This window comes from Salmo salar, chromosome 03 (genome assembly GCF_965601325.2).
Source record: "Salmo salar chromosome 03, fSalSal1, whole genome shotgun sequence".
Lineage (NCBI taxonomy): Eukaryota > Metazoa > Chordata > Actinopteri > Salmoniformes > Salmonidae > Salmo > Salmo salar.
Window position 1 is genome coordinate 31,575,677 of NC_138293.1, and position 24,822 is coordinate 31,600,498.

The following is a 24,822-nucleotide window of genomic DNA, read 5'->3' on the forward strand; positions in this document are numbered from 1 at the left end:
AAAATTCCCACAAGTGCTTACCAGGGATACCATATTTAGTTTGGATCTGTTGGAAAGACATGAACACTTTATCCTGGAATAGATCATTCACCATCTTCACCCATCTGGTGTGCCATGAGTCAAAGATCCCACTCTCAATACCTGGGAGGAAAGGTCTTGTTTTATTAGTACGAGTCTCTTTATTCCCCTGTATACTTTTATATGTCATGCCATATTCGTATTGTGCTGCTAACAATGGTGTTCTGCCTGATCTCTGGAAGGAGTTTAGGAAGATCACTGGTAAGCAAACTCAGCATAGAGAACACCACACATTTATTATTTTTATTGAACCAGGCAAGTCAGTTAAAAACAAATTCTTATTTACAATGACAGCCTACACCAGCCAAACTCGGACGACGCTGGGCCAATTGTGCACCGCCCTATGGGACTCCCAATCACGGCCAATTGTGACACAGACTGGATTCGAACCAGGGGGTCTGTAGTGACACCTCAAGCACTGAGATGCAGTGCCTTAGACCGCTGCGCCACTTGGGAGCACACCTCCATCAAGAGCACCTCAAACATGCTCAATGGGTGAGACACATGTCTGGTGAGTATGCGCACCATGGAATAACTGGGACATTTTCAGCTTCCAGGAATTGTCAAATCAAATCAAAATGTATTTGTCACATACACATGGTCAGCAGATGTTAATGCGAGTGTAGCAAAATGCTTGTGCTTCTAGTTCCGACTATGCAGTAATATCTAACAAGTAATCTAACCTAACAATTTCACAACAACTACCTTATACACACAGTGTAAAGGAATGAATAAGAATATGTACATAAAAATATATGAATGAGTGACGGCCGAACAACATAGGCAAGATGCAGTAGATGGTATATAGTACAGTATATACATATGAGATGAGTAATGTAGGGTATGTAAACATTATATAAAGTGGCATTGTTTAAAGTGGCTGGTGATACATTTATTACATCAATTATTAAATTATTAAAGTGGCTAGAGTTGAGTCAGTATGTTGGCAGCAGCCACTCAATGTTAGTGATGGCTGTTTAACAGTCTGATGGCCTTGAGATAGAAGCTGTTTTTCAGTCTCTCGGTCCCCGCTTTGATGCACCTGTACTGACCTCGCCTTCTGGATGATAACGGGGTGAACAGGCAGTGGCTCGGATGGTTGTTGTCCTTGATGATCTTTTAGGCCTTCCTGTGACATCGGGTGGTTTAGGTATCCTGCAGGGCAGGTAGTTTACCCCCGGTGATGCGTTGTGCAGACCTCACCACCCTCTGGAGAGCCTTACGGTTATGGGCGGAGCAGTTGCCGTACCAGGCGGTGATACAGCCTGACAGGATGCTCTCGATTGTGCAACTGTAAATGTTTGTGAGTGCTTTTGGTGACAAGCCCAATTTCTTCAGCCTCCTGAGGTTGAGGAGGTGCTGTTGCGCCTTCTTCACCACTCTGTCTGTGTGGGTGGACCATTTCAGTTTGTCCGTGATGTGTACGCCGAGGTACTTAAAACTTTCCACCCTCTCCACTACTGTCCCGTCGAAGTGGATAGGGAGGCTGCTCCCTCTGCTGTTTCCTGAAGTACACGATCATCTCCTTTGTTTTGTTGACATTGAGTGTGAGGTTATTTTCCTGACACCACACCCCGAGGGCCCACACTGTAGGCCGTCTCGTCGTTGTTGGTAATCAAGCCTACCACTGTAATGTCGTCTGCAAACTTGATGATTGAGTTGGAGGCGTGCATGGCCACGCAGTCTTGGGTGAACAGGGAGTACAGGAGAGGGCTGAGAACGCACCCTTGTGGGGCCCCAGTGTTGAGGATCAGCGGGTGGAGATGTTGTTACCTACCCTCACCACCTGGGGGCGGCCCGTCAGGAAGTCCAGGACCCAGTTGCACAGGGCGGGGTCAAGCTTAATGATGTGTTTGGAGGGTACTATGGTGTTAAATGCTGAGCTGTAGTCGATGAACAGTATTCTTACATAGGTATTCCTCTTGTCCAGATGGGTTAGGGCAGTGTGCAATGTGATTGCGATTGCGTCGTCAGTGGACCTATTGGGGCGGTAAGCAAATTGGAGTGGGTCTAGGGTGTCAGGTAGGGTGGAGGTGATATGGTCCTTGACTAGTCTCTCAAAGCACTTCATGATGACGGAAGAGAGTGCTACGGGGCGGTAGTCATTTAGCTCAGTTACCATAGCTTTCTTGGGAACAGGAATAATGGTGGCCCTCTTGAAGCATGTGGGAACAGCAGACTGGGATAAGAATTAATGTCCGTAAACACACCAGCCAGCTGGTCTGCGCATGCTCTGAGGACGGGGCTGGGGATGCCGCCTGGGCCTGCAGCCTTGCGAGGGTTAACACGTTTAAATGTTTTACTCACGTTGACTGCAGTGAAGGAGAGCCCGCAGGTTTTGGTAGCGGGCCGTGTAAGTGGCATTGCATTGTCCTCAAAGCGAGCAAAGAAGTTGTTTAGTCTGTCTGGGAGCAAGACATCGTGGTCCGCGACGGGGCTGGTTTTTCTTTTGTAGTCCGTGATTGACTGTAGACCCTGCCACATACCTCTCGTGTCTGAGCCGTTGAATTGCGACTCTACTTTGCCTCTATACTGACGCTTAGCTTGTTTGATTGCCTTGCGGAGGGAATAGCTACATTGTTTGTATTCGGTCATGATTCCGGTCACCTTACCCTGATTAAAAGCAGTGGTTCGCGCTTTCAGTTTTGCGCGAATGCTGCCATCAATCCACGGTTTCTGGTTGGGGAATGTTTTAGTACATGCTGTGGGTACAACATCACCGATACGCTTGCTAATAAACTCGCTCACCGAATGAGCGTATTCATCAATGTTGTTGTTCGGCGCTATGCAGAACATATCCCAGTCCACGTGATCGAAGCAATCTTGAAGCGTGGAATCCGATTGGTCGGACCAGCGTTGAACAGACCTGAGCGCGGGTGCTTCCTGTTTTAGTTTCTGTCTATAGGCTGGGAGCAACAAAATGGAGTCGTGGTCAGCTTTTCCGAAAGGAGGGCGGGGGAGGGCCTTATATGCGTCGCGGAAGTTAGAATAACAATTATCCAGGGTTTTGGCAGCCCGGGTCGCGCAATCAATATGCTGATAGAATTTAGAGAGCCTTGTTTTCAGATTAGCCTTGTTAAAATCCCCAGCTACAATAAATGCAGCCTCAGGATATGTGGTTTCCAGTTTACATAGAGTCGAATGAAGTTCTTTCAGGGCCGTCGATTTGTCTGCTTGGGGGGGAATATACACGACTGTGATTATGATCGAAAATTATTCTCTTGGTAGATAACGTGGTCAGCATTTGATTGTGAGGAATTCTAAGTCAGGTGAACAAAAAGACATGTTGTTATGATCACACCACATCTCGTTAATCATAAGGCATACACCCCCGCCCTTCTTCTTACCAGAGAGATGCTTGTTTCTGTCGGTGCGATGCGTGAAGAAACCAGGTGGCTGTACCGACTCCGATAGCGTCTCGAGTGAGCCATATTTCCGTGAAACAAAGAACGTTACGGTCTCTGATGTCTCTCTGGAAGGCAACCCTTGCTCGGATTTCGTCTAACTTGTTGTCAAGAGACTGGACATTGGCGAGTAGCATGCTCAGGAGCGGTGTGCAATGTGCCCGTCTATGGAGCCTGACCAGAAGACCGCTCCGTCTGCCCCTTCTGCGGCGCCATTGTTTTGGGTCGCCGGCTGGGATCCGATCCATTGTACTGGGTGGTGGGCCAAACAGAGGATCATCTTTGGGAAAGTCGTATTCCTGGTCGTAATGTTGGTGAGTTGACGTTGATCTTATATCCAATAGTTCCTCCCGACTGTGTGTAATAAAACCTAAGATTTCCTGGGGTAACAATGTAAAAAAAAAAAAAAAACTAAAACTAAATACTGCATAGTTTCCTAGGAACGCGAAGCGAGGCGGCCATCTCTGTCGGCGCCGGAAGTTGTAGCCAGATCCTTGTGTACAGATCCTTGCGACATGGGGCCATGCATTATCATGCTGAAACATGAGGTGTTGGCGGCGGCGGATGAATGGCACAACAACGGGCCTCAGGATCTCATCATGGTATCTCTGGGCATTTAAATTGCCATCGATAAAATGCAATTGTGTTCGTTGTCCGTAGCTTATGCCTGCCCATGACATAACCCCACAGCCACCATGGGGCATTCTGTTCACACCGTTGACATCAGAAAACTGCTCGCCCATATGATGCCATCTGCCCGGTACAGTTGAAACCGGGATTCATCCGTGAAGAGCGGATGAATCAGCGTGCCAGTTGCCATCAAAAGGTGAGCATTTTCCCACTGAAGTCAGTTACGACGCTAAACTGCAGTCAGGTCAAGACCCAGGTAAGGATGACAAGCAAGCAGATTAGCTTCCCTGAGACGGTTTCTGACAGTTTGCGGAGAAATTCTTTGGTTGTGCAAACCCACAGTTTCATCAGCTGTTCGGATGGCTTGTCTCAGACTATCCCGCAGAAGCAGGATGTGGAGGTCCTGGGCTGATGTGGTCTGCAGTTGTGAAGCCGGTTGGACGTACTGCCAAATTCTCTAAAACGACATTGGCTTATGGTAGAGAAATTAATATTAAATTCTCTGCAAACAGCTCTGGTGGACATTCCAGCAGTCACCATGCCAATTGCACGCTCCGTCTAAACTTCAGACATATCTGTGGCATTGTGTTGTGTGACAAAACTGCACATTTTAGAGTGGCCTTTTATTGTCCCTGTCACAAGATGCAGCTGTGTAAAGATCATGCTGTTTAATCAGATTCTTGATATGCAACGCATGTCAGGATGGATTATCTTGGCAAAGAAGAAATGCTCACTAACAGGGATATAAACAACTTTGTGCACAGAATGAGAGAAATAAGCTTTTTGTGCATATGGAACATTTCTGAGATCTTTATACCAGCTCATGAAACATGGGACCAACACTTTACATGTTGCGTTTATATTTTTGTTCAGTATACATTTCGAGAGGTCTCTCCAGTTCTAGCTGTAGTTTCTTAGTTATCATTAAAATAAGCATTTCAAGAGGGTAGAGAAGTCGTGGTAGTATATTCATTTGATCAGGCAGAGTCTACCAATTCATGATATAGGGAGATCAGTCCATTGTTTTAGATCTATTTAATTATTTAACTTAGATTTTTGGTTGTAATGGAGACTGGAATCCAACATATCATTTATTAATTGTAGACAAACTGGAATTAAAGCCAGACTAAGTCAGTGGCACAGATGGAACTATCCAAGGAAATGATACATCTCCTTCAAATGTTGATATTTGGTTGCGCTTACAACCAAACACAATATCACTAAATATCATTACAGTTGAACTCAACCGGAGCTTGAAACCCTAGGCCTATTGAGTCTATTTTTTGTTGAATTCTGTTGTTGACTACGCAGTGCCTTCAGAAAGTATTCTCACCCCTTCACTTTTTTCACATTTTCTAGTGTTAATCTGAATTTAAAAATGGATAAAAATTAGATTTGTTTTGTCGCTGGCCTACACACAATACCCCATAATGTCAAAGTGCAATTATGTTTTTCGTTTTTTTCTTAAATTATTTAAAAATTAAAGCTGAAATGTCTTGAGTCAATAAATATTCAACTCATTTGTTATGGCAGGCCTAAAAAAGTCCAGGAGTAAAAATGTGCTTAACAAGTCACATACTGTAAGTTGCGTGGACTCTACACAATACTACTGTTTAACACAATTTTGAAATGACTACCTCATCTCTGTACTTATATGTAAGGTCCCTCAGTTGAGCAGAGAATTTCAAACACAGATTCAACCACAAACACCATGGAAGTTTTCAAAGGCCTTGCAATGCCTATTGGTAGATCGGTAAACAAAGCAGACATTAAATATCCCTTTGAGCATGGTGAAGCTATTCATTATACTTTGAATGGTTTATCAATACACCCAGTCACTACAAAGATACAGGCGTCCTTCCTAACTCAGTTGCTGGAGAGGGAAGAAACTGCTCAGGGATTTTACCATGAGGCAAATGGTGATTTTAAAACAGTTACAGAGTTTAATGGCTGTGATAGGAGAAAACTGAGGATGAATCCACAACAGTGTAGTTACTCCATAATATTAACCTAAATGCAGTGGTGTAAAGTACTTGAGTAAAAATACTTTAAAGTACTTCTTAAGTAGTTTTTTGGGATATCTGTACTTTACTATTTATATTTTTGACTACTTTTACTTCACTACATTCCTTAAGAAAATAATGTAATTTTCCTCTGTACATTTTCCTTAACACCCAAAAGTACTTGTTAGAATTTGAATGCTTTGCAGTACACGAAAATGGTCCAATTCACAGACTTATCAAGAGAACGTCCCTGGTCATCCCTACTGCCTCTGATCTGGCGGACTCACTAATCACAAATGCTTAGTTTGTAAATGATGTCTGAATGGTGGAGTGTGCCTCTGGCGGTCAAATAATAATAATAATAATATGGAAATCGTGTCATCTGGTTAGCTTAATATAAGGAATTTAATGTATAGCATTTACTTTGACTTTTTACTTTTACTCAAGTATGACAATTGAGTGCTTTTTCCACCACTGTACTTAAGAACATTTAAAACCAGATACTTTTAGACTTTTACTCAAGTAGTATTTTATTGGGTGATTTTCACTTTTACTTGAGTCATTTCCTATTAAGGTATCTTTACTTTTACTAAATTATGACAATAGCGTACTTTTTCCACCTCTGCCTAAATAACAGAGTGAAAAGAAGGAATTCTGTACAGAATACAAATATTCTATAACATGTATCCTGTTTTCAATAAGCCACTGAAGTAAAACTGCAAAAAGAGCTAAGCATAGGCAAAATCCTTTCCAACAGACACTGGGAGACACATTTACATTTCAGCATGAAAATAACCTAAAATACAAGGCCAAATATACGCTGGTTGCTTACCAAGACAACATTGAATGTCCCTGAGTGGCCTAGTTACAGTTTTGAGTTAAATCGACTTGAAAATCTATGACTAGAAAATGGCTGTCCAGCAATGATCAACAACCAGTTTATAGGATTTAAAAAATAATAGTGTGCAAATATTGCACAATCCAGGTGTGCAAAGCTCTTAGAGACTTACAGTTGAAGTCGGAAGTTTACATATACCGTAGCCAAATAGATTTAAACTCAGTTTTTCACAATTCCTGAAATTTAATCCTAGTAAAAATTCCATCTTTGGTCAGTTAGGATCGCCACTTTATTTTAAGAACGTGAAATGTCAGAATAATAGTAGAGAGAGTGATTTATTTCAACTTTCATTTCTTTCATCACATTCCCCGTGGGTCAGAAGTTTACATACACTCAATTAGTATTTGGTAGCATTGCCTTTAAATTGTTTAACTTGGGTCAAACGTTTCCGGTAGCCTTCCACAAGCTTCCCACAGTAAGTTGGGTGAATTTTGTCCCATTCCTCCTGACAGAGCTGGGGTAACTGAGTCAGGTTTGTAGGCCTACTTGCTCGCACATGCTTTTCAATTCTGCCCACACATTTTCTATGGGATTGAAGTCAGGGCTTTGTGATGGCCACTCCAATACCTTGACTTTGTTGTCCTTAAGTCATTTTGCCACAACTTTAGAAGTATGCTTGGGGTCATTGTCCATTTGGAAGACCCATTTGCGACCAAGCTTTAACTTCCTGACTGATGTCTTGAGATGTTGCTTCAATATATCCACGTACTTTTCCTGCCTCATGATGCCATCTATTTTGTGAAGTGCACCAGTCCCTCCTGCAGCAAAGCACCCCCACAACATGATGCTGCCACCCCCGTGCTTCACGGTTGGGATGGTGTTCTTCGGCTTGCAAGCCTCCGCCTTTTTCCTCCAAATATAATGATGGTCATTATGGCCAAACAGTTAGATTTTTGTTTCATCAGAACAGAGGACATTTCTCCAAAAAGTACAATCTTTGTCCCCATGTGCAGTTGCAAACCGTAGTCTGGCTTTTATATGGCGGTTTTGGAGCAGTGGCTTCTTCCTTGCTGAGCGGCCTTTCAGGTTATGTCGATACAGGTCTCGTTTTACTGTGGATATAGATACATTTGTATCTGTTTCCTCCAGCATCTTCACAACATCCTTTGCTGTTGTTCTGGGATTTATTTGCACTTTTCGCACCAAAGTACATTTATCTCTAGGAGACAGAACGCGTCTCCTTCCTGAGCTGTATGATGCCTGCATGATCCCATGGTGTTTATACTTGCATACTATTGTCTGTACAGATGAACGTGGTACCTTCAGGCGTTTGGAAATTGCGTCCAAGAATGAACCAGATTTGTGGAAGTCTTGACTGAATTCTTTAGATTTCCCCATGATGTCAAGCAAAGAGGCACTGAGTTTGAAGGTAGGCCTTGAAATACATCCACAGGTACACCTCCAATTGACTCAAATGATGTAAATTAGCCTATCAGAAGGTTCTAAAGCCATGACATCATTTTCTATCATTTTCTAGAATTTTCCAAACTGTTTAAAGGCACAGTCAACTAAATGTATGTAAACTTCCGACTTAAACTGTACCTAGAAATACTCACAGCTGTAATCGGGCGACAAAGGGAATTCTAACATGTATTGACTCAAGGTGTGAAAAGATTTGATGTTTATGCATTTCCTTTTCAATAAATTTGCAAACATTTCTAAAAACATATTTTCACTTTGTCATTATGGTGTATTATGTGTAGATGGTTGAGAAAAAAAAATATTGAATCCATTTTGAATTCAGGCTGTAACACAACAAAATGTGGATTAAGTCAAGGGATGTGAACACTTTCTGAAAGCACTGTATAGTCTTAAATAGCATCATTGATGATATATGACTGATAAAGTATGTTCACATTTCATTTGCTCTGTTAAGACTACCCTTTGGAATCACTTCGATAGCAACAGTGAATATATTTAGTTTTTAAGTGGAGATTGCTCAACAATCCTTCTCATGATAGCACATTGGTAATAGTCAGTGACAAATATCATGGCTGGGCTTGGTTAAACACCTGGATGGGAGACCAAAGGGTAGCTGTAGATAGACTACATGACCAAAAGTATGTGGACAACTGCTCGTCGAACATCTCATTCCAAAATCATGGGCATTAATATGGAGTTCGTCCCCCCTTTACTGATATAACAGCCTCCAGTCTTCTGGGAAGGCTTTCCAGTAGATGTTGGAACATTGCTGCAGGGATTTGATTTCATTCAGCCACAAGAGCATTCGTGAGGTCGGGCACTGATCTTGGGTGATTAGGTCTGGTTCGCAGTCAGCGTTCCAATTCATCACAAAGGTGTTCGTTGGGGTTAAAGTCAGGGCTCTGTGCAGGCCAGTCAAGTTCTTCCACACAGATCTCCACAAACCATTTCTGTATGGAACTCGCTTTGTCATGCTGGGGCATTGTCATGCTGAAACAGGAAAAGGCCTTCCCCAAACTGTTGCCATAAGGTTGAAAGTACAGAATTGTCTAGAATGTCATTGTATGCTGTAGCATTAAGATTTCTCTTCACTGGAACTAAGGGACTAGGCCTGAACCATGAAGAACATCCCCAGATCATTATTCCTCCTCCACCAAACTGTACAGTTTGCACTATGCATTCGGGCAGGAAACGTTCTCCTGGCATCCACCAAACGCAGATTCGTCCGTCGGACTTCCTGCACAGAGCCCTACCTCAACCCTGTCGAACTCCTTTGGGATGAATTGGAACGCCGACTGTGAGCCAGGCCTAATCTCCCAACATCAGTGCCCGACCTTACTAATGCTCTTGTGGCTGAATGGAAGCAAGTCCCCGAAGCCATATTCCAACATCTATTGGAAAGCCTTCCAGAAGAGTGGAGGCTGTTATAGCAGAAAAGGAGGGACCAACTCCATATTAATGCCCATGATTTTGGAATGAGATGTTCGACGCGCAGGTGTCCATATACTTTTGGTCAGGTAGTGTATATTTTGAATACGGTTCTCTTCTGTAACGCGTACACCCACACACGCACACCATTCTTAATAGCAGTGAAAATAATACTAATATAAAAATGAAGTAAGCTTTCTGTGACATCTTCTTGAGTGAGGATCCATCACAACTTGTTTGTCTGAATTCACAGGTTTTACGCGCTTCTGGGAGAGTACCATGGTCCCCTTTTGATTAAACACCATTATTGCAAACACAGTGAGTCCATACAACTTATTATGTGACTTGTTAAGCACATTTTTACTCCTAAACTCATTTAGGTTTGCCATAACAAAGGGGTTGAATACTTATTGACATTTCAGCTTTTAATTTTCAATGAATCTTTAAACATTTCTACAAACATAATTCCACTTTGACATTATGGGGTATTGTGTGTAGGCCAGTGAAAAAACAACAGTGTGCAAAGCTGTCATCAAGGCAAAGGCTGGCTACTTTGAAGAATCTAAAATCTAAAATATATTTTGATTTGTTTCATATCTTTTTTGGTTACTACATGATTCCATATGTGTTATTTCATAGTTTTGATGTCTTCACTATTATTCTTCAACGTAGAAAATAGTTTAAAAAAAAGAAAAACCCTTGAATGAGTAAGTGTCCAAACTTTTGGTTCGGTGCTGTGTATATATAGGAAGATCCATGACTAGAATACAGTACATACAGTATATATGCACGTTTAAAGTGGGTAAAACAGTATGTAAACATTATTGAAGTGACCAGTGTTCAATGATTATGTACATAGCACAGCAGTCTCTAAGGTTCAGGGCATGGTATTGGGCAGAGGCCAGCTTGTGATGACTGTTTAACAGTCTGATGGCCTGGAGATATAAGCTGTTTTTCAGTCTCTCAGAGGGGAGACTCTCTCTAAAGCAGGGGTCTGGACAAGTGGGGAGATGCACCAGATGTCAAGCTACCAAAAATGGTGTTTGTGTGTACGCATTTAAGAGAAGCTTATTCATTATCTACTTCAGCATTGGCTTTTGGTATTTTATCTATGATGCTGATTGCCATATCAACACATTAGTTTGTGATAGTGATTAGATACAGCAGGTTTACTAATATTCTAAATGGGTACATTTAACCTGTTAAATGTAATGTCAAAATCTAGATTTCCACCTAAACAGACATACCGAAAAGTAATTAATTATAATGAGAGCCATGAACAATACATAGTAATGCTTAAACTGCAAAAAATAAAAAAAATCTCACCTTTCTGGTAAAAATAGTTAGGCATTGCTGAGGTGTAGATACTTTTGAGGATACAAACTCAAGTTCACAGCACAAATATGATAAAAATATGAAAAATCATATGATTTTTTTCCCTATTCAACAAAATTGGGGGGAATACGGCTTGTAATGACTGAAATAATTATTTGCAAAATAATGAAAAATGTAGTACGTTTTATGCGACATCTTCTTGAGCGTGGACCATCACACCTTTAGTTTGAAATAATAGTATTTAACATGATTTTTGAGTGACTACCTCATCTCTGTACCCCACACATGCAATTATCTGTAAGGTCCCTCAGTTGAGCAGTGATTTTCAAACACAGATTCAACCATAAAGACTAGGGAGGTTTTCCAATTGGTAGATGGGCAACAACAACAAAAAGCAGACACTGAATATCCCTTAGAGCATGGTGAAGTTATTAATTACACTTTGGATGGTGTATCAATACACCCAGTCACTTTCTGAAGGCACTGTATATTTATTTATATCCCGGACTCAGACATTGTTCATTCTGATATTGCTTGTTCTGATATTTCTTAATTTCATGTTTTTTTTATTTATTGTTAGTGTATTGCTGTATGCATTCATTACTGTAAGTCGCTCTGGATAAGAGCATCTGCTAAATGAGCTAGAAACGTAAGCATTTCACTGCACCTGCAATAACATCTGCAAATGTGTGTACGCACCAATACACTTTGATTTAATTGCTTGGTTGTCTGACTGCTCTATCTCCTGGGTTGTACACAGACTCAGTTACTGCATACTACATAACACAACTCTCTCCTCCTTCTGGATGACCATCAGATCATGCATAAAGCATCTCAGAGTAGGAGTGCTGATCTAGCATCAGTTCGTCCCTGTCCAAATAGGCACGCCTACACTAAAAAGCTTTATGAATATTGGCCCAGGAGTAGCAGTCCCACTGCCAGCTGTAATATCCATAAAGCGACTTACAATACAGGGAGTGTATACATTTTTAGTAAGTGTGCCAGCTTGTTTATTTATTTTATCTATTCATTTATTTAGGGTACCATGAAGGAAGTCAGTGTGTAAACAGTGAGTGAGTCACTAAAGTGAGTCACAAAAGAGCTTAGGGGTGCATTCAGTCTATCTACTATGATGTCAGAGCACCCGCAACACCCGTTGAATATGACCGATGTCAGTAAACGTCGGCAAAAAAACGTAATTCAATTGTTGCCAGTAGCACAGTTACAGTCACCAGCTCACTAGATAACATGAAAACAGTTTAACCGGCTCTGCTAGGGCGGGTAAAATGATCAGTGAGGCTTTCGCTCATGTGTCTGGAAGTAGCTAGCAAGCTAGCCAACTTTACCAGTTAGCTTGGGTGCTTGACTGCTGTTTTGAGGTCAGAACGCTCAGATCAACCCTACTCCTTGGCCAACGCTCTGAGGACAATCTGACAACGCTCTGAATTTACGAATGCCCAAAGCGCACTCTGGCACTCCAGAGTGAATTTACTAGATGGGATAAAAATAGCAGCGGTTTTTCTTTCCATGGTCATTTCTGTTCCTCTTAACAAACCACAGATTAGTTATTTTCTTGAGGATTTCAGTCCAAAAACCCAATCTGGAGTATCAACCAGAAAACTGGAGTTATTAAACTGGGTTTATTCTACATCAGTGTGTGCATTCCAGACCCCAAAGCAGCAGACCATCTCCTATCGCTAGAGGATAACATATACAATTCTTTACCTGTGAGGACTGGTACGAGGACTTTACCTGTTTTAAAAAAAAAAACGTTTAAACAGGTTAACACTCGCATGACCGCCGGGCCAGATGGAATACCAGGGTGTGTTCTCAAAGCGTGTTCTCTTCATTCAAAGACTCAATCATGGACACTCTTACTGACAGTTGTGGCTGGTTTGCGTGATGTATTGTTGTCTCTACCTTCTTGCCCTTTGTGCTGCTGTCTGTGGCCAATAATGTTTGTACCATGTTTTGCGCTGCTACCATGTTTTTGTTATGTTGCTACCATGCTGTGTTGTTGTTTCAGGTCTCATTTTATGTAGTGTTGTGTTGTCTCTTTTGTTGTGATGTGTGTTTTGTCCTATATTTATATTTTTATTTTTAATCCCAGCCCCCATCCCCGCAGGAGGCCTTTTGCCTTTTGGTAGGCTGTCATTGTAAATAAGAATTTGTTCTTAACTGACTTGCCTAGTTAAATAAAGGTTACATTTAAAAAAAAACAAAAAAACATTTGTATTCGGCGCAAGTGACCATTTTTTTTATTTTTAAACTTTTAGAGCGCAATGAAGTGCTAATGATCAAAACCCATTAGACTGAAAAGGCTAATGGGTGTGGGTGTGTGTACTCTAGTTTAGGTTGGATCAATAGCCAGGAGCCCTATTCCCACTGTGGAATCCTCTTAATTCTGCTGATACAGCAAGTAATCTGGGAGAGGCCAGCCACCGTGTGTGTGTGCCCATGTGCCCTGTCTCTTCCCTCCAGGGCTTTTCCCCAGAGACTCACGTGCCCTGTGCTGAACTACAATACAGAGTGCAGGGCTGGGGCTTACCCTTAACATGGGAGGCCACACACCCATGCACACACAAGCAAACAGACACACACATGGAGAGAGACACAGAAACAGGAAGAGCGAGAGAAACAGAGAGGGAGAGGACAAAATGAAGAGGGAAAAACTATAAATTGGTATCTGAAGGCAATAGAGAGGTAACACCTATGAGTCAAATAGGATTTATTTACATAGATATATTGCGGACCTTGACGAGTGAAGATTGTGCAGGAAGTTATGAGATGTACAAGTGGTTGTGGGTCAACACTCATAAAGACCAGCTGTCAGAGAGTTAGGTATACATATAGGAGGTCCAGAAGAACAAAAACAAGAACACAGATTATGTGGAAAAAAAGAAGTTAAATGTATAAACATAATATAACTAATTAACATGCTATTTCTTTTGCACTCAATAAAACCTGATAGCACTGAATACATTCCCAAATATAATTCCAATGTACAGAATAGAATATAATAGAGCCTGTTCAAGTCCTATACAATCCATCTATTATATCAATACATATACATTGGTTCCTTTCATGTGTGTGTCCTGTGCTCTGATCTTATTCTGTGAGTGTTCAGACCGTGCTCTGAGGCAGGCCAGGGCCTGTGGCCATGATCAATAATCAGGTGACAGTGGCTGCCTGCCTTGATCCTAATTAGCCTAGCTTTAGATGAGATTAGCCTGCACCTGAACCCTATTCTCAGTCTTAAAAACAACTCCCTCCCAACCTCACTACCCAGAACCCCTAGCATCAGCCCAATACAGGGAAAAGCATCTGGGCCGGCAGGAACAAGACACCTCACTTTATGCACCAGATCTCTCTCTTCACAGTAACATTGAAAAACAGTCATAGCTTGCCTTGTAGGTGATTCAATTCATATCTATTTTTACTAAGCTTCTATGCTTGTTTGAATGGGTCATAATCATAGGATATTTTTGCTGACCTGGATAGCTCTGACAGTCCTGTCAGTCTGCATAAAGAGAAACATGAATGTTCCCCCCTCCTTACCAATCCCTGGCAAAGACGTACACTCTGAATTACACTCACACACACACACACACAACTGACCCCAAATGCCACCTTCAACCATTTCAAAACTCAAACACTCCAAATAGATGTCATCAAGTCACTTCACCAGATTCAACATGCTCAGTTTATCTAACTGTGCATTTTCTAACTCTCTCTCTCTCTCTCTCACACACACACACTTCAGCCAGTCTCCTAGTCAATCTACTTTATCATTCAAAGAGACACAGGGATATTTGCAGAAGTGATACCAATGATGATGGCTCTATTAACCTGCTGGATCAGACAGGGACCTTTACACATCTACCATCTCATCCCTTGCTTATCCCACTCTCCTGCATTCTTGTATGACCTCCAGTCACTGCCAATATCACCACTCACACTCCAGCAGGCCTGCTCAATTGAGGCTTCAAATGACTATATCATCCTATCAATGCAAGAAGAATCTTATCCTTTTGTCTATTTCATTAGTTCATTTTATGATGTGAAAAGCAGATTTCCCCTCACTCCTGACATTAGACACACTGTTAGTAGAAAATAATAATAAGAAAAAAATCAAAGGAAAGAGGTAAGGAGAGTAGGAGAAAGGTTATGATGATAATCATCAATGATAATGAACATTTACAGTAGGGCATTGTGGGTAAAGAAATGAAGCAGAGAGAAGCAATGAAGAAGAGGGAATTATTCCTTAATGAATGGGAAATGGGATGGGGTATTTTTGGACCGTATGATTCTAAACAGGGTTCTGATGTATGTGTTTATTGTGTGTTTGGTTCCCTCGGTTGCCTGTGTGTGTGTGTGTGTGTGTGCCAGACACTAATTTGATGAGAGTGCTGGGTGCATGGTGGGCATGATATGAGCTGGCCCTGCATGACTCCTCACTCACTCGCACAGGCACACACACACACAGGTCTGATCGAGGTTACAGCCTGCCTGTTCAGATTAACATGTAGGGACCACGGACCAGTAGGCCTACAGCTGCATTATGATTGATTATGTTTATTTCACAGGGGTAATGCCTTATAATCAACATTTCTGTAAATCTGACAGATTTAGCCATGTCCAAATCTCACAAATGAACTAGAACTGCCATACGCACAGACGCAGTAATAACTTTCCAATCCTCACTGACAGTTTCTGCCATCATAACTGTGTGTTTTAGAATAATTAGCGTGGAACTTCAGCTCTTACAGTGAATCATAATAACCTCTCCTCTTCGCTATCTCTCATTAACACTGGAGGACCCTGGACATGAGACTCATTAAGTCTGGACATTCACACTGGGGAACATAGGCAAACACTGGGACACACAAACTGGAACACACAGGTGCAACCATACACACACAGTGCTCAGGTAACCTCCCTGTCAGTCTCTCCTTCCCCCTCGATTTCTCATCAACCAGGCCTATAAGAACAGATTCAGACCTTGAAACAGATGGTGACTCAGCTGGATGGGAACTTTTTAACCTCAGCCATCAACAACCAAATCAAGAGTAAGGAGCCAGGCAGACCCACCTCTGATGAGTAAACTTGCCTGTATTGTTTTGGGATGTTTACCGTGGTGTCTCCCCCCCCCCCCATCTTGGTGGATGTTTTCTATAAGACATTCTAAGTGAGGTCCTTCCCTCTGTATGACCTTTCACCTTTGACCTTGTGCGTTGTAAGAGAGGTCTGTCCTGCTTGGACCTTAGCAGACAAATCTTCTCCCCATAGCCATGCCTCCACCTCATGCTCTCTCTGGTTTCATTAGGTTTCTCACTCACTCAATAGATCAATACAAATGGAGACTCATTTCAGAATACATAGAGGACCAGATAAATAACTAAAATAGCTTAAAGATGGTCATTCAAGGACCAGGATTATGCAGTCAAAATGGTGAGTAGTTCACACGTACATTAGCTTTTTAATTTTACAACATTATGATGGTCCAAATGAGCTCTCTGGTTTTGCTATCTACCGGAATAATGCTAGTGTTCACTTCACCTTGAGCAGAGCAAAACATTGTCCCAGAAGAATACAAATCTATATTTCCTCTTACCCATGCATTCTAATTGAGAGATAGCCTGACTGACTGCAGACTCTCCTGGCTACTCTGTCTGTTCAGAGGAGTTTCATTGAATCTACAGTCTACATACTAGCATCTACTGTTAGCTTTGGGAATGCAAACTCCCCCAATTACATATAGCCTATTATGAAGACTGCAGTAATGATACCATTGTGTGAGAGAAAAAAGGACAAAAGTAATGCAAGTGAATTCATGTTGTTGACAGCATTATATTTTGAAGCGTTGCATGAGATCTCATTATGTTGCATAAAAGCAAAAACACCTAAAGTAGCTAGCAGTAGTTGTAAAAAAGTACAAATACAATCATGATATCAAAGTACACACTTGGTTCGGTATAGAACATTTCCAACAACAGAGTTATTGTGCGTGATTAGGCAAAACAATATATTCAATGAGTAATACAAATGATAATGTTAAAGGGACACTTCGGGAGTTTGGCAATGATTTGATCAACTTCCCCGGAGTCAGATGAACTCATGGATACCATTTGTGTGTCTCTGCATGCAGTATGAAGGAAGTTAGAGGTAATTTGCGAGCCAATGCTAACTAGCATTAGCACAATGATTGGAAGCCTATGGCATCTACTAGCATGCTAGCAGTTACCATAGATTTCCAGTCATGGTGCTAACTCTAGTTAGCAATTGCTCTAACACTAGTTAGTAACTTCCTTCAAACTGTATGCAGAGACATGACATTTTTATCCACGAGTTCATCTTACTCTAGGGAAGTAGATCAAGGGCTTCATCCTGGAATATGCCTTTAACACATTCGCATGCCATGTAACCACAGTATAACTATTGATAGATATTGATATGGTAAATACTGTACAGGGACGGGAATACAATAGTCCAGGTTCAGCAATAGCCAGTTCAATGAACTGACTCTCTCTGTGATGTTGCTATGTACTTGAGGTTCAAAGCATGTATTTGGTCATGGTTGTGTGTATTTGGCCAAGGTTGTGGAAACAGTTGGCCAGGCACATGGATTAGGTATTGTACTGGGTTGGAGTTAATACAGTATATCCTTCCATAGAGAGTGACAAAAAGGTTGAGCTATATGATTATATTACTGTACGCTATAAAGAATAATATCACCTGATCTCACAAGCTACATCAGCATGTTATATAACGTGTGTGTCATGTAGAGCATGTGCACTGACCTCATTAATGTCACAAAAACAGAGCAACCAGCAAAGCCTGTACATCTGAAATATACTGAATTAGCAGTGAGAGAGAAATGTATGCTCACATGACTAAGTCGCTTTGGATAAAAGCGTCTGCTAAATGGCATGTATTATTCTTATATTATGATATATAATAGACATGACACGCTCAAAACGCCGGAGAAGAAAACATTTGCCCATCCTATATCAAGAAATACTTCTCCTTATTTCAGCTGAATATACACTTTTCTGCCTTTCAAGAAGAGACAATAACACATAACATCTCAGTTCCAGTTTTGCTAACCGAATAAGTATCAAGTAAGACTATTCGACTATTCAGTCCTCTGCTGCAGACAGCAGCGCTCCCTCCACCAAGAATTCCTGTTTGAAAGTGTCTTAAGGCATGGTTTTTGGATAAGGGACTAATCACCATGGAATCAAACGGCCCTGGAGTGGATATCGGAGGAGCCCCAGAGGTTCGGACACCCTCAGACCCCACCCCTTGACCCCTCAGACGACTTCAGACTCGTGACGCGCCAATGCCAGGGGTAGCGTGGCCCCACACGGGCCCTGGAAATGGTACCTGTAGAGCAGAAGCACGGCGCACCACACACACACACACACACACACACACACACACACGACAAAGCAAGGATAAAAGGAGAAATCTGAGAAATGCTCACCAGTGTCCCTAAGGAAGTGTTTGGTTCTTAATTTCCCTGACACACATCTGATCAATCAGATCTAAGACCAAAGAGCTAATAACGCTGACTGATTTCAAACCTGACAAACTGTGTGATGCAGTAGGATCATGAATAAAACACACTTTATCAGGCTCCGTTTTGACGAAGAATCCCTATTTGATTAAATATATCCCGTTTTACTTTAAAAAAATATATACTATTTGACTTCACAAAATGTATTTGTATTTTGCACATCAAGAAAAGAAATTGAAAATCCCCAAAGAAACTTGTATTACGACAAAAACATCATTTTCTAATCGTGGTGGGCTGTGACTTACGTGAAGCGTGTGGTCTCAGAGGTGGTCCCAATGTTGAACTCTGCTACTGGCACGCCCCTGGACGCCACCTGGGGGGCAAACATGGCTGCCGGGTACACTATGGAGGAGGTGCCAACCTGCGGGCAGATAGAGGGCATAGGCACCAGCAAAGCCATACAGGAGAAATGCATGTATATTATACATTGGTCTGAACATCAGTTTCAGGTGTGTGGTGCTTTACATCAGGCTCCGTCTCTACAGCGTACGACAAAATCTTACTACATACTAAAGTGTGTATATAAAGATTGAGAGACATAGCAACAACAAGATTCTCCAGCGACTACGAGGCCAACTCACCACCAGACACAGATCACAGGTGTCCAGCACCGTCTCCACCTTGGTCAAGACGTGCGAGTCCAGAGTTTCCCCGAACCAGGTCACATTGGGCCTGAGCAGACCATTGCAGTCACTCTTCTCACACCTGCACATAAAAAACACCAAGGGATGACATCACACGCGTTATGTGTGATGCAGGCAAACAGGTGTATGGTTACTTAGGATTGAGAAGAGGTCAAGTTAAAAGCAAATAACACTACCGCCACCATGTGGAAAAGATTTTATCACTGTGGCTTGGAAAATATGTCAACAAATAGACAGAACCATACTAATCCTCCCCTACCTTGGCAGCTTCTCTGGGGGAATCTTGGCATCACTGGTATCTGGGTCAGGAGAACTGTGGAACAATTGAATACAACCATTTATCTAAAAGTCATGTCACACATCCAATGTAGAAGATTCGCCTGAGCAGGTGGTTGTGTTGTACTGAGGCGCTGTAGTGCTGCTTACCCTTTCCCTTCTAGGGCTGCGCATATCGGGCTGCCTTGGTTCACAGCCACATGTCCACAGCTCACACAGCGCGTCTCAAATAGACTTCCTGATGATTCACCAGGGAGAAAAACAGAAATGAGCACCGTCCAGACACTTTGGAGAAGTCTCTCAAAAACATGCTGATGATGACAACATTTGTCCGAGTAGAATTTACCTTCAGGGACAATAAAGTCAATCTTATCCTTATCTTATGTTCAACTTTTGACAACAAGCTTTGGAAACCACCACTAGAGCAAGGGCTAATGATTTGAGTACATCTTCTGAGCTTACTTATTAACAATGGAGCCTCTCTTCAAACAGTACCTGCTTTCTAAACATATTTCCCTGCCTTGTCTGAACCAATCCCTGCTGCCCAGCCCATTCCAGCCCTCTCCCAGCCCAGCCCTCTCACCGTGGATCTTGAGGACATGTCTGGATCCGGCCTGGCGGTGCAGATCATCTATGACCTGGGTGATGACTACCACAGAGCGGCCCTGCTTCCTCAGCCGGGCCTCACACTCTGCAATGGCCAGGTGGGCTGTATTGGGCTCCTTACTCAGCATCACTTCTCGTCGGTAGTGGTAGAACTCCCACACCAGGGAAGGGTTCCGAAAGAAGGCCTCAGGGGTGGCTATATCCTGTGGACAGAGATGGACAGGGACATGGGTGGGGAGGGTTAGGGAACAGAGTTCACAGGATGAGGAGGTAGAGTCTAAGGGTGGAGATGGATGGGAGTCTACATTGTTAAGGGCAGACTGGATGAGAGTAAGTGACTAGGTAAATAAACAGGTGGGAGGACTGGGTCATAGTTAGAGCAGAGAACGGCAAGGCAAGCGGAGTTGAGATCTCAGGGAAAAACAAAATAAACATGACATTTTCACATATTTAAAAGAGTGTGAACAAGCTCCCATAAATAAACACTTGGGGGCACAGGATGGAACAAACACAAGTTGAAGGTTTGCTTTGATTCTCTCTCTCAAAGTGAATCTCTGATGAGACTGTCCTACTTAGATTAACTGATACTAGCTCCAGCTCCTCAGCTCTCCCTGGGAACCGCACACAGTAACCGTGGTTACGCCTAAACCCTCCCCCCTCCTCATTGTTGTTGTCAAGACAAATCCATTGATACGGGAGTACACTCCTCTCCGTATGCATTTGGACAGTGAAGCTAACATTTTAAATGTGGCTCTCTGCTCCAGCATTTTGGATTTGAGATCAAACGTTTCATATAAGGCGACAGTACAGAATGTCACAATGACTACATAAAGCTTGTGACTACAAACTTGTTGGATGCATTTACAGCTTTGGTTCTGTTTCGGATTATGTTTTGCCCAATAGAAAGTGAATGTGAATAATGTATCGTGTCATTTTGGAGTCACTTTTTGTAAGTAATAATAATTTGGTGGGTGCTTATATTTGTCCGATTTCACACATGTACAAGTGTTTATACAACGGGTAGTTTGGAATTCCCATAGAGTCCATCTTTCCCATGATATACTGGACATTATACAACGGGTGGGTCTAATCCTGGATGCTCATTGGTTAAAACCACATTCCAGACGGTGTCTATTCCACAAGTTACCACTGGTTAAAGATATGACGTTGAAATGCCCATTTACTCTGTTCAATCTGGACAGTGCAATCCACTGTCTGACCAGCCCAGCCAGGCACTTTATAAACTTGATCTTTGCTATAAAAAGCATCTAGACATCATCTCCCATTTCTTTTAGACTAGCATTTGATTTTCAACAGCGGGGATTTATAGAAACCTTGCGGTCTTTCTCTTTGACATTTGCAACATTGAATTTCAATATTGAAGCAAATCTCCAGCTGTCCCATAGTAATGAAGGTGTCGGGAGTCGGGACGAGACAGACAGGCAGCTTTTCTCAGCCACTCGAAATCATGAATCAGCTGGCATCATTTTTATGGATATATACAAAGAAATGTCAATAGAAAAACAGGTAAAATTAAACGAAATGCAGCTTTCTTTTGCCATAGCAACCTACAAAGTTCTGGAACTATCAACCAACACTTGGGTAGTTTTGCTTTACATGGCAGTCAATAGGAATTGAACTAATGACCAGGGTATGCCTAAAATTGCAATTGACAACCAGTGTTTGTGAATGTAGCACCACGTTTTGTTGAAAAATGTATGGTTTGGGAAATAATCTTGCTTTTTAATGCTAGTAACCCATTGCATAAAAGCAATAATACACTTGAGCCAGTGTGTTATGGTAACATTTTTAATGCATGTATGAATTGGAAATGTGTTTTTTGCATATACCAACTCACCAAGACACTCTAGGAGAGTGGGGTCACGGCCACGATCATGAATTGTGAATGATGATGAGTGAGACGGACAAAGATCATACCTCCCCAAAAAAAGCTAACTTCCCCTGCTATTGGTCATCGTGAGAGGTAAGCATGTTTTGTTGTAACCTTTGTAACTTTCTCACTCATCAGTATTAATTCATGATTTTTCTAAATTGTTCAGAAACATCTTATTTACTCACTTAGAAAGAATTACTCGAGTCATCATTCCCCATTCAGTTCCTATTGGGCAAAACATAATCCAAAACACAACCAAACAAACTGCAAATGCATCCAATGTATTTGTAGAGTAACAAGCTTGACGTAGCCATTGGTCCCAAATTCCTAGCACGCAAACACTAAATGTTTGACTACTTTAGTGAATTTGTCTAAAAACATATGACTTCTTCAAATGGGGGGGGGGGGGGGGGGGAGTAGATATATAAAGTGCTTTCATTTCTAAAGGGTAAAACTGATATGTATGAAAATACCCTCAAATAAAAGATAACATGCTGTACTGACAGCTCATATGAAACATCTCAAATCCAAAATGCTGGAGTATAGAGCCAAATGTAAAATTCTAGCTTCACTGTCCAAATACATACGGAGGGGAGTGTTATAGCATTATGTAAATGTCTGTGTGTACATGAGCATGAAAAGATTATGAAATGAATGCCTGTAGGTCTATGTATGTCTGTTTTACATTACCTGAGATTGCCATTTCCTCCAGTAGCCCGCAGCACCCCTAAATGTAGGCACTCCACTCTCTGCACTCACACCCGCCCCAGTAATGATGGCTATGTGCCTGGCTTTAGAGAAGACCTTTCGGAATTCAGACATATCTACAGAAGATAAACATTTATACATTAACAAGAGCCATTAGAGCAGGGATGGGAAACATTGATTGGGGGGGGCACAAAAACCTGAACTCATCATGAGGGGCCGCAGTGGCTCGGGGGTCTGCGTACCCACACATGCAGTCAGAGCCAGCCCTAGCCTTTTGGGGGCCCCAAGTAAAATTTTGTTGGGAGGCCCGCCCAACTTGCGAACAAAACATTTTCTCCACCCCCCTCTTGACAGCGGGGAGACATTTTGGTTTTTTTAGAGTTAATTTCATGCAATTCTACTCATTTTCCCATGGGGCGGAGAGAAAAGTTTGCAGTTTTGAATATGATAGTTGAGTGAGAGTGACTAACAAAATCAATTGGGGCCCCCTGGTCAGTAATTCGACCATGATTACAACAAGTTTAGATAGCTGGCTAGACTAACTTAGCAATCTAAAAATGTTTAGCTGACATGGGGTAATTGAGTGACTGTCAGTGACTGACATAACAATAGAAAAACTGCTGATGCCCAACCAAATTTGTTTATTTCTTTTTTAATTTGAGGGGGGGGGGGGGGGGGGGAGTTGCCCTTCCCTGCATTAGACTGTTCACTCAGCAGCAGCCTAGGCCTACTATTATGTACACTAGAATGTAAAGCCAATGTATGTAGAGCACTACATGCCTGGATGAAAAGGGGAACTTATGAATTCAGCTCATGCATGTGGTAGGACCTTACCTGAACTGGCAGACCTGGTCATCTCTACCAAAGGCCCACGTGTCACTGGAGAAGACACGCGAGGACCAAGTCCAACTGAAACTAGATGTCGAAGAATCATTGTCACTACAGCTCTGTAAGAGAAGACAGAAAGTTAGGATAATTATTTTCTGACTGCCTTGGAATAGTTTGTCCTAGTTAACTATATGTGACACAGATGGACAAACTATATCATTACACATTTGCATTCATAAACTGTTAAGGCCATTAAGGCCAGTCATTTATACATGTATCCTCATCGTGTCATTTACTTGTTTGAATGTGGGAATGAGAATTGTCACCAGCGCCTATTCAATGTCAACTGGCTGCGATATACATATTTACTTGTTACATTTTACATCGCGTTGTGCATGACAGCCTTGAATTTGAACACGTTTTGCGTGGGCATAAGATTACGCATTCTAAATGGTATTTAGGCTAAAACGTGTCCAAACCAGCAGTCTACACAAGAAGTGTTAAAAGTTTTGATTGTCAGTGAGCAAACTCAAATCAGCTGCGGCTAGTAAATCAAATTGTTTTGTTATTTTTATAAAAATGAACAGAATAGTGAAGAGATGAATATCATTTCCTCAACGATACTATAGACTACATTTCTAAAACTTTGAAAACAGGGGTATAAAGAAGAGCCATCTTGAATACGAAAAGTAGCTACATTCCAAAAGTAAAAATGTTACATGCAGGCAAATAAGTTGTACAACGATCACTACATGTAATTGCCTTTTTCAGAATAACTCGGGTTCGTGCATAACACGGCCATACATACCCAGCAGAGTTACCAGATGGCGAGGCAGAGTTTGTTTACTTTTCTTAATGTAGTTAATTTGAAAAACCGTAAAGACTCCCTTGCTGTCGCAAAGCATTGAAGATTCCGCTCCAAAATCCACTATTGAGGGGAAAGTTGTAGGCTAGTTTAGTTTATAGTGCCCTCTGGTGGTGTACATGTTTTTTTTTTAAATCTCCCCTGACCTCAGACAAGATTTCCACTTGCTGATACATCCATACAGGAGCTTATATTTATAATTGAACTCCACAAATCCGTATTGG

At 41.9% G+C, this 24,822-nt stretch overlaps 1 protein-coding gene across 1 annotated transcript; it reads right to left on the reverse strand.

The window, feature by feature from the left end:
* Positions 1-17,028: 17,028 nt before the first annotated feature.
* On the reverse strand, positions 17,029-24,679 carry LOC106599723 (NAD-dependent protein deacylase sirtuin-5, mitochondrial). Its single transcript, XM_014191024.2, has 9 exons — positions 24,542-24,679; positions 23,740-23,852; positions 22,888-23,021; positions 20,281-20,506; positions 19,848-19,935; positions 19,681-19,734; positions 19,359-19,482; positions 19,023-19,138; positions 17,029-18,584 (listed from the first exon to the last, which is right to left on the reverse strand). The coding sequence occupies exons 2-9, from the start codon at positions 23,837-23,839 to the stop codon at positions 18,512-18,514; spliced, it is 915 nt and encodes a 304-aa protein (XP_014046499.1). The 5' UTR covers positions 23,840-23,852; positions 24,542-24,679; the 3' UTR covers positions 17,029-18,511.
* Positions 24,680-24,822: the final 143 nt, after the last annotated feature.